This window comes from Cicer arietinum, chromosome 7 (assembly GCF_000331145.2).
Source record: "Cicer arietinum cultivar CDC Frontier isolate Library 1 chromosome 7, Cicar.CDCFrontier_v2.0, whole genome shotgun sequence".
Lineage (NCBI taxonomy): Eukaryota > Viridiplantae > Streptophyta > Magnoliopsida > Fabales > Fabaceae > Cicer > Cicer arietinum.
This window is the reverse complement of record NC_021166.2, coordinates 61066056-61076923: the sequence shown is the minus strand read 5'-3', so window position 1 is coordinate 61076923 and position 10868 is coordinate 61066056. Positions and strand designations below refer to the sequence as shown.

The following is a 10868-nucleotide window of genomic DNA, read 5'->3' as shown; positions in this document are numbered from 1 at the left end:
AACAGGGAATCTCTTAATATTTTTGTTTGCTTAATGTTTGTTGTGAAAATCGTTTAAGTCAAATGAGTATTAAAAATGGGAAATCTTTTAATATCTGCATTTGCTTAACAATTGTTGTGGATGGAGTTTGTGTATGCTCATGCATTTCATTTTGGTAAATCGTGCTGACCCGTGATAGGTGGTACGTTTACGGTTTACGTTTGGTAAGTTGTGCTGACCCGTGATAGGTGGCACCTCGGTAAACAGTACTTTGGCCTGTGATAGGCGGTACGTTTACGACTTACGCTTTTTCTTTTAGTAAATCGTGCTGACCCGTGATAGGTGGTACTTTTACGATTTACGCTTTTTAGAAAATCGTGCTGACCCGTGATAGGTAGCACCTCGGTAATTGGTACTTTGGCCTGCGATAGGCGGTACAATTATGATTTACGGCCCTTCGAGGAGGGTTTTGGTTTGGAATTCCGAGTCCATGCATTTTGGCATATACGCATTGCATTAGGGTGCTTGGCACGCGAGTCGTGTTTGATTCAAGTTTATGATTGAGTGTTCTGAATTTGATTTGTCGTGGTAATTGTATTGAAATTGCTTAGTGATATGAATTGTTTATTGTGCGTAAGTGTGATGGGTTGTAAAACTATTTCGAAAACCAATTCGTCGTGGTGATTGTGTGGGAATTGCTAAGTGTTAAGTTTTGGAGTTATGTGTGAGTGTGATTGAATTAGTTTAAGTATTTTTGGAAGAATAAGCAGGGAAATCGATTTCCCAATCGATTGGATGAGTTGCAGGAAGTTCACTATTTTAACCTAATCGATTTGCCAATCGATTGTATAAATATATCTTTCAAAATCTTTTAAGAAATCGATTTGGAAATCGATTGGCAGAGAGGCAGGAACTCAGCAAAACTGCCAAAATCGATTTGGAAATCGATTTGGCAACACAGGGACTCATCAAAACTGACAAAATCGACTTAGAAATCGATTTGGTCATGCAAAAACTCAGCAGAACTGACCAAATCGATTTGGCAATCGATTGGCTCAGCAAAAGTCCTTATTTTGAGTTAGATAATCGATTGCTCAATTGATTTATCAATGCTTTGGTCAGTTATGTATTACTTGATGGTTTGAGAACTATTTTGATTTCATTTTTAATTGGCAAGCATTACATGAACTTTTAGCATATGAGGAATCCTTTTAAGGTGCATGCTTAGTTGAAAGGTTATTTTGTGCATTTAAAACTTAAATGTTATGTGTTATTTGTTAATTTCGGTTGGTGACCCTTTACAACTATTGTGGAAATCTGGGCTTTGCCCTCAAGTGAGAGCCAAGACGATCTCACCGGTCCGTACCCTACGGATGAGAATGCTTGACTGGAGCTATGTAGGAGGATCTCACGGGGCGCGTAGAGATCACTCAGGGTGTATAGTTTTTGGTAGGATGATCAGATTAGGTTGATGTATAGGGACTAGACGTCCTTCTTTTTGGGTTGGAGTATTTTAATTTGGAAAACTGTACTTATACTAATATTGTCTGTGTGACATTTTTATGATGGGGTCTATGTCCCACCTTTTGAAGTGTAAATACTTTGGATTCGTATTTTGAGAAATTTTTCCGCTGCTTGTAAATTATAATGACTCAATTATTTATCCAAAGGTATTTCCTTATTTGTTCTTCTCTGTTTTATTTTAACCTCTTTCGAAAAAAAAAAAATACACCATCGCTTTGAAAATCGGGGTGTTACAGTTAACTATCAATATTTTATTTACAAATTATCAATTTCTCGTCTTACTTTAGCTAATTTTTTATTTTATTTTCTTTTTCCTTTAATCTTCAATTGAAATAGTTTTGATAATATGAAGTTAGAGTTTGGTCAAAAAATAAGGAAAATTTAAAAATAATTATTTTAATTGGATATTGAAGTTAAATAATGTCGGACCAATTCAATCTTGATTATAATTCATTAAATATTTAATGAAAAAGAAAAAAATTATCATTAACTAAAATAATACTATCGTATCTAGTAGATTTGAACTTTGTCGTTTAGTGTTGCAAAGTCAAGAAGATAACATCAAACTAATGTACAACTCACCAATTTGTTTACGTAAGGTGTCACATTGAATAGAATCCTTGTTTTGTTTCTTCTAGTTACAACTACAAAGATAAGGAAAATGGGAAGCACAGAAACAAATGAAATGAAAGTGATGAAATTGAGTGAAAGGAAAGCATTTGATGAAGCAAAAGAAGGTGTAAAAGGACTTGTTGATGCAGGGATTAAGAAGATACCTGAAATATTCCATCATCAACCTGACAAATATGAGAAATCATACAACACATGTCATGTTATTCCTGTCATAGACCTTACAAATATTGATAAAGATCCAAGTTTGCATCAAGAAATTGTTCAAAAAGTGAAGGAAGCATGTGAAACATGGGGTTTCTTTCAAGTTATTAATCATGGCATACCTTTGAGTGTTCTTGAGGAGATTAAAGATGGTGTTAAGAGGTTTTATGAACAGAACACACAAGTTAAAAAAGATTTGTATACAAGAGATAGAAATAAGTCCTTTATTTATAATAGTAATTTTGATATTTATAGCTCACCAGCACTTAATTGGAGGGATACTTTTATGTGTTACTTAGCTCCTCATACTCCTAAACTTGAAGATTTTCCTATAGTTTGCAGGTATATATCTATGTATGTATTTCTATAAAGTTTATGTGCTACTTGAACTTTAGAACCATATTTTATATTCTAACATAATCTAATTAATACTCCATTTTTTACTAATTGACATTCTTATTCTTGAAGAGATATACTATTGGAATATGGAAAACACATGATGAATTTGGGGACTTTACTGTTTGAATTGTTGTCAGAAGCTTTAGGTTTGAAACCAAACCATCTAAAAGAAATGGATTGTGTTGAAGGACTAATAGCACTATGCCATTATTATCCTCCATGTCCTGAACCAGAATTGACTGTGGGAACAACCAAGCATTCTGATAATGATTTCCTCACAGTGCTTCTCCAAGACCATATAGGTGGCCTACAAGTTCTTCATGAGGATAAATGGATTGATATAACACCTGTAACTGGTGCTCTCATTGTTAATGTTGGAGATCTTTTGCAGGCATGTTTTCTGTATTCTTATGTTTATATTATAGCTTTTGTATGCAAGTAAACATATAGCTGATTATTTGTTTGTTTGAATTGTAGCTTATAACAAATGACAAATTCAAGAGTGTTGAACATAGAGTAGTTGCAAATGAGGTTGGTCCAAGAATATCTGTTGCATGCTTTTTCAGCACAGCTTATAGGTCATCCTCTAAACTCTATGGACCTATTAAGGAACTATTATCAGAAGAAAATCCTCCCAAATACAGAGAAACCACAGTTGCTGATTATGTAGCCTACTTTGAGGCAAAAGGATTGGATGGTACTACTGCTCTTACACATTACAAGATTTGAAGTATGTAATGTGGAAGAAAAAATACTAAGATCATATAAATAAATTGAATGAGCTTTGGTGAGTTGGTGATGAGGTAGTTATTCATCAATTCCACTTTGTAATATGAACTAGAAGTTAATATGATGTGGTTTCAATTTCATGCAATGGATGAAATTATAAAGTATTAACATTCACTTAATTACAAAAACAAACTCATTTACTTAGATCATTGTTTTTGTACAGTAAACTTTCTTTAGCTTAATGCTCTAGGGAACTTATCATCATGAATTAAAAAATAATGCAAAAAGAAAAAAGAAAGTACTTAAGTGATTTTGGATGTTGGACCTGTCCAAGGAGGAAGCAATCCAAACTAGACTTTAGGCCTCAAAATTTATTAGTTGCTCTTAAGCCCCCTCAAAAACATGAAAATCTCCCGAAAAGGAGCTTCTTGTGGTTAAAAGTTAGATGAAAACACTAAAGTCTTTTGTACTAGTGAGTAAAATTGGAGAACTAGATGAGCAATTACCTCAAAATTTTGGATCAATAAAGGCCTAAAAAAAATTAATTTAATTAGACATATTAGTTATAGACGTTAACTTGAGTCATTTGGTAAAAATAAAACCCTCATATTCATCCTAACCCAAATTTGAACTTAGATGTAGTGAAATTTGATTATTTTTTATTTATAAATCTTGTGTTATATTTTTTAAAAAAAAGACAGTCTATATAATCTTTCCTTCAAGCCTTTAAATATATGGGATCAACCTTATTTAGATGATAGTGTATTGAATATAAATTTTTTATATTTGAATATGTTTGCGTACATTGAGTTGAATAATAAATTTAAAACTTTAGTAAAAAAAAATTGAAACTAAATAAAAACAAAAGTTACAAAGTACATATTGGAGATATAATTTAATTTAGAGTAAAAAAATAGTTCTTGTCAAAATTTAATTTTATGTATTTAAAGTCACTTTTACCTCACACAAAAATTGAATCCAAACATACACTTATAATAATATATTTACACTAATTTGATTCTAAGTTACCCGAGTTAAACATTATTTATTAGAACTTTTCAGTACTAATCAATCATATACATAGTGATCATTTGCATCTTATGATCGTATCATATGTATTAAAATATTTTCAGCAAAAAAGGTGTGTTTGTTATAAGGAGAAAGCAAATCTGGCAACTAGCTAATTTCATGGATCAAAGTGATCATCTTTTGAAACTTATTATGAGTGTTGCATTTGATGTGAGTTACGTTTGCCATTTCAACAAGTAACCCTGGATTCCTAGACAATCTAAAAGAGAAAAGAAGAAACATGATTTGGTTTTACAAGTCAGCCTAAAGCATTATACTAATAGTAGTAGGGGTACATGAGAAAAGAAAGTACTATTATATATATAGTAACTTTTTGAGCTATTTTGGAAATTAGAAGAAAATGAAAATTGATATACTGATAAATAGTTAGTAACATTATTATTGTTTGAACTAACAATAAATTTGAACCCAAAACACAAACACATTAAGTGAACTTTTAACAAAACATATAATCATGTTAAATAGTATAGTTTTATATGCAATACTGATCGGATCGATCCTTTAAGCAAATTATCCCTACCAAAATATGCTGAAAATTGATGGATATATACTATGAAACAATAACATGGTTAAAAACAAAATCTATGCCCAAACAAAATCTATACTATTTAACATGATTATATGTTATATTAATTCGGAGCATACAAATAATCGATCCATTTGTAATGTTTATATTTATTCGGACATACAAATATTTATTCGGACAAAGTACATAATAAATGTTTTCCTTGTAATATTTATCTATCTCAAATTATTTGTATTTTTATATTATCAATGAAGAATTATTATTATTTTTATTTATCGTATAGTTAAATAAGTTTTTACATCTTAAAAAATTTATTTTTAGTTTTCATAAAAAATCATATTTTTTAGTCTATAAAATTATTATAGAATTATTTTTAATCTATGTTAAAACATCAACATATATTTAATTCTTTATTGCATTTTCACTCATTAAAGTAATTGTCTAAATACTATTAAAAAATGTATTTTAGTTAGCAAACAAAAATCATTTTATTATTTAAACTCAATACAACTAATTACTCCTATTTTTTAAAAAACTTCGTAAAACTCAAATCAGGCGAATACAATTGCTTTTTTCTTTTATTAGAAATTGATGCAACACTACAACGAACCTTTACATTAATGGAAAAATGAAAGCATAGTAGTAAATTAAGAATGGAAATATAATTTTTTAGTTAACAAGTGAACGAAAAGGCACGAAATGTTGAAGTACTAAGCAAAACACACACTCTTTGTGTATATTTAATGAATTCAAGCGGAGTAACAAAAAACAGTTTCAAAATTAAGATAGTACTACTAATTAAAAGGTCTTACCATCACGTTATACGTGAACATTAATAACTTGTTCCCTTTCATTTACTATAAACATTAATAATCGTCACAAAAGACTTAAAATTTGAAGCAGAAGTAGGACCTTTACAATTAAAATGGTTGGTAAATACACAATAAATGAGCAACCATTAATTCTATACGTTCATCACTCACCCACATGAAACCCCTACACTACTTTACTCTTATTTATACCATCGTCGAAAAGTAACATAAATCACCGAACAAAGCTTTAATAAAATAATATATTAAATAACCGAACAAAGCATGTCCTTTCGTTCTTTTCTCTTTCAAAGCCAAAGATTTTTACTAACCTCACTACAATAAGGTAAAGTATATACCACTTACTAGTTGCATTGTCACATTATAATATGACACAATGCACATTTCCACTAAAATCCAAACATACGATTTTAATATGTAACATTCTAACACATGAAAGGAACTCAGATTTTGGTTCCTACTTTTTTGGGTATGAAAAAAGTAAAAACTATACTCAGAAAATTAATTTTGCACACGTTTTTATTTTTGCCTAAATTTTCGATTTTCTATAGTACTGTAACATTTTGAGTCTTAGAAAAATAAATATCATTAGGTAGTATTCCCTCTGGTCACATATAACTAACATTTTAATAATGTTAGACCTCTCTCACTTGGTGTCTTTTGAAAAGCTTTTTTCCCTCTTGTAGAAGTTTATTTGACATACTATATAACCTCAAAACTTTCTAAGTATTGAAAAAAAAGAATGTCACACTTCATATAAAAAAACTTAGACAAACATTGAAAGGAGATGACATTAGAGACAATCTATCATATTTTCCACACACACCAAATTTTTAATAGTGATAAATCTTAAATGTGATTAATGGATGTACTGAGTTAATTTTAAATCTCACTTTAAAAGGAGTATGTTATATTATAAAGGACGTATTCAAACATGGAATTCAGTTATGTAAGAATATAGTAGTATAAGTTAAGTTTTTTGTTGGGTGCAATAAATTAAGTTTAACTTAAGAGAGGAAGTTACTATTTTTATCTCTCATAATATGGTTCTCAAATTTACACAACATAAAATAAATACAAAACTTTTATATCAATAAATCACGTAAAATTAACACATATTTCTGTAATTAAAATAAATAATCAAAAGTATCAAATAGTACTAGTACTAGAACAGTTTTTGGATGTATTTTGCTTTTGCTAGCTACCGACAATGAAATAGCAGATATAGTATTGTACAAATATACACTTTGTATTTAAATAAATAAATAAATGCATCTACTTCCTATCTGTTTTTCATACTATTTTGAACGATCTAAAATATACTAATTGATTGTTCAAGAAAAAATAATATTAATTTACTAAGCATAATCCTATTATTATGAATGAAAAATAATCCATAATTGGCGTGCCTTTAACCAACAAGATCGAATATTATAATTCCAGAAATAATTTGTATCTTTTTATCTAATTATGATCACATTATCATACGCATTCCTATTAAAATCCATGATCTAAACCAAAAATTACTATGTCTCTCATAGTAACTATCTACACAGATTCATCGTTTGCACTAATTTTGTTCTAATTCTAAAGCCTCAAAAGGAAAATCAAAAGGGAAGCCAAATATGTTTGAAAAATATTGTAAAATAGTAAAAAAATTATATCAAAAATACCAAGACATTTACCTAGGTGTTAATCTAATTTACCAATCATACCCCTGAAAGCCAACGAAACATTTCGGTAATTTCCTCACCAATTCTGTTACTTTCCACGTCATCATAATCCACAGCTACTTGAACGACGTCGTTTCTGCGACTACTTCCACCAAAGAACCTTCCAGAACTTCTAAACGACGCCGTTCGAGATGAAATAGAAGCCGAAAGTCTGTCCACGTAATCCTTCAGCCAGAATCCACTACTGCCAACTTCTCCGGCAAGTACAACGGTTTCGTTTATCGCCGGAGAATCATCTGATGTCGGAATGTCGACCTTATGATCGGAGATACTTCTCCGGTGATCATGAGTGAACGAAACCTCCGATGGCTCCTCCACGTAATAATCGAATGATCCCATGGAAAACGACCTTCCATCACCGGCGGCGTCGGGAATAGTTCCTCGGCGGCTCACATTTCCTATTTCGATTCGAAAACTATCGGAGGACGGTGATCTGAGAATTTTAGCGAGGTCTGAATCGGAGGGGAAAACGGCGGAGCGACAGAGAGGACACGAGAGATTTGAACGAAGCCACGTATCAATGCAGTCGACGTGGAAAGCATGGCAGCAGCGAGGGAGAAGACGGAGGAGATCGTTGTTGTGGAACTTCGAGAGACAAACGGCGCAGTCAGCGGCGGCTGTGGATGAACGGCGAGTTACGGAGGAGAAAGTGAAAAGCGGAAGCGAATCAATCAAATCAGAGGGAGGTATTATTTCCGGTGAGGTTCGACCGCTGATGACAACCGGCGGCGGGAAAGCGTCGGGATCGGAGGAGAGACGACGGAGACATCGACGGTTGAGATGACGGAGAAGGAAACAGAGCGCGAATGAAACAATAACGGTGACGGCGAGAACCGTAACAATGATGAGAATGCTGGGACTTATATTCTGTAACGGAGATGAGCTGTGAGGTGACGGTGGTGTAACCGTTTCCGTTAGTGATTTAGAAACAGTTGCGAACGTGTGCGAAACGACGACGTTGTTAAACATTTCGTTATGGCTTAAAAGAATGAAAGCTTTGAAAGAGAGTGTTGTTGTGTGCATGAAAGTAGTATAAGTGTGTTGGTTGTTTGTTTTGACAACATAAGAGATTGCACGTGAATGGCACGTGATAATTTGGTGTAGGTTAAATGAATTGAATGTTAATGGGGAAGGAATGGATTTGATTGAATGAATGAAGAGAAGTAAATGCGTTCAGGTTTATGGAGAAGGGAGAGAGAGATACTGTTCTCTCTTTTTTCGGTGTTTATGGATTAAATTGATTCTGCATTTTTTTTTTTTGTGTTAGAGTTACCTAGATTCTTTGGTTGGAAAAGCATAAATTAAGCACTATATAATCACTTGAAATATATGTTCATATTTTCTATAATTAAATTTCTTATCGGTTATTTGTTTTTTGAAAGCAATTTCATATCGATTATTGAGGTAGTTAAGCTAAACCATTTCAACTATTCCATGTATAGTATAAAGCATAAACGTATCTAGCTATCCAAATTGTAATTTCAGCCAAAAATTTGCTTTTGCACTTTTTTTTTATGTATATATCACTTTTGTTATGAAAAGAAAAATCATATTATTCATAAACTAGATTAAGTAATTGAATAACATATTTCATCTCGCGAGTTTTATTGAAGAAAGCAAGTGTTCATAAAGTATTTTCTATTTTAGATTGAAATATTATTTTTTTTCACTCTAAATTTTTCTGATTAAAAAGAAATAGAAGTGACAACTAATAATGGAATATGTTAATTATTTCCAACTAATTATGCCGTCAAAATTGTAGCAGTAGTATATCATATTGCTCAAAGCTTATGATATTCAGAGCTTGTATATAAGTTAACAAACATTGATGGAAACATTGTTTGGCCTATTTAAGGATCGCTGAAAACATACTTGATTTTATTTCCTTTAAAATCTCACATATTTTTGTATGTAACTGTATTTTTTATGACATAAATTATTCGGAAGTTTACTTTAGAGTCATAAAATATGTGCTTCTTCTAGATGTGTACATCCAAATTCACGTTCATAAGGTGAAATGTTTTTCTTCCTTATTTTTACATGAAAATATACTCGTTTGATTTGATTTATTAACTAAAATACAAAAACTATATGGAAAAAAACAGCCTCCCAGTATTTAATCACTTTACTTTTAGCAAATTTCAACAGTGGCACATTCAATTACTGTGATTGTCAATAAGGTTATACATAGGAACTTTGACTCATAAACCTTGCTTAGTTTTATTCAGAAACAAATGAAATGGATGGGGACAGCTTTTAGATTCAAAGGTTAAAAAGAAAACGAAATAGCTTTTAAGGATACCCTTAATTAACTAACAAGGGAGGAATTTCTTTGAAGAATGAAAAGTCAAATTAATAACATGATTGGAAAAAGTTTAAGCTAACATCGTCCTCAGATCGTGCAATAATGCAATAACTTCAAGATGATCCCAATCATTATATTTGTTTCCTACATAAGATAGATAAGTTATTTTTAAACAAGTATATATATCTTCATATAGAACTTGAAATCCATATAAATAATTTACTATATGCTAGCTATAAAACTTATTATTATAGAATTAAAATGAATTGTATATATCTTATATTAATGAACTTGGGTTAAGTTTGTAAAAAAATAATAATTTTGATTAAGGGCGGATTTTTTAAGAAAATCTAAATTCAAATATTAATTGAATAAATAAATTCAAATATAGTATTTCGACTATATTTTATATTACTAGGAATTCATTTTCTTTGAAACTAAGGCTTAAAAAAAAATAGTACATGTGTTTGGAAACGTGCTAACCCAAGAAACAAGGCAACTTATACATTCCATAATAATTCAATAATGTGCTAAACCCAAGAAACAAGGCAACTAATACATTCCATAATAATAATTGTATAATGCAACCATAATGTGGCATTATCTCTAGTTATTGAATTATCAATTGGATGATGCTAGCTTGGATTTCATGTAATGTTTTTTATCACTTCAAAGAAATGTATTATTCGTACGTTCCTTTTGATCATGAGCGCGTGCTAACTAGCTTCATTGTTTTTATAGTACTATATGACATTATCGTTTTGCTTTCTTCACAATCTTGGCATGCTCTATATACTAACAATTTCCTGCTTCAGATTATGCACAACAATTACTCTATGATCAGAAAGGGTACAATTTTTTTTTTAATCAAGAATCTTGACATACTAAAATGACAGCCAATATCAATATATATATATATA

The 10868-nt window shown here is 31.0% G+C and overlaps 2 protein-coding genes across 2 annotated transcripts; one reads left to right on the top strand and one right to left on the bottom strand.

Annotated features, from left to right (window-relative positions):
- Positions 1 to 2098: 2098 nt before the first annotated feature.
- Positions 2099 to 3669, top strand: LOC101510104 (1-aminocyclopropane-1-carboxylate oxidase homolog 12-like). The gene is made up of 3 exons (XM_004510077.4): positions 2099 to 2679; positions 2806 to 3127; positions 3214 to 3669. The coding sequence occupies exons 1-3, from the start codon at positions 2165 to 2167 to the stop codon at positions 3463 to 3465; spliced, it is 1089 nt and encodes a 362-aa protein (XP_004510134.1). The 5' UTR covers positions 2099 to 2164; the 3' UTR covers positions 3466 to 3669.
- Positions 3670 to 7350: 3681 nt separating this feature from the next.
- On the bottom strand, positions 7351 to 8920 carry LOC101510429 (E3 ubiquitin-protein ligase ATL4-like). The gene has a single exon (XM_004510078.4). It carries the CDS (start codon positions 8664 to 8666, stop codon positions 7620 to 7622), a length of 1047 nt encoding a protein of 348 aa, XP_004510135.1. The 5' UTR covers positions 8667 to 8920; the 3' UTR covers positions 7351 to 7619.
- Positions 8921 to 10868: the final 1948 nt, after the last annotated feature.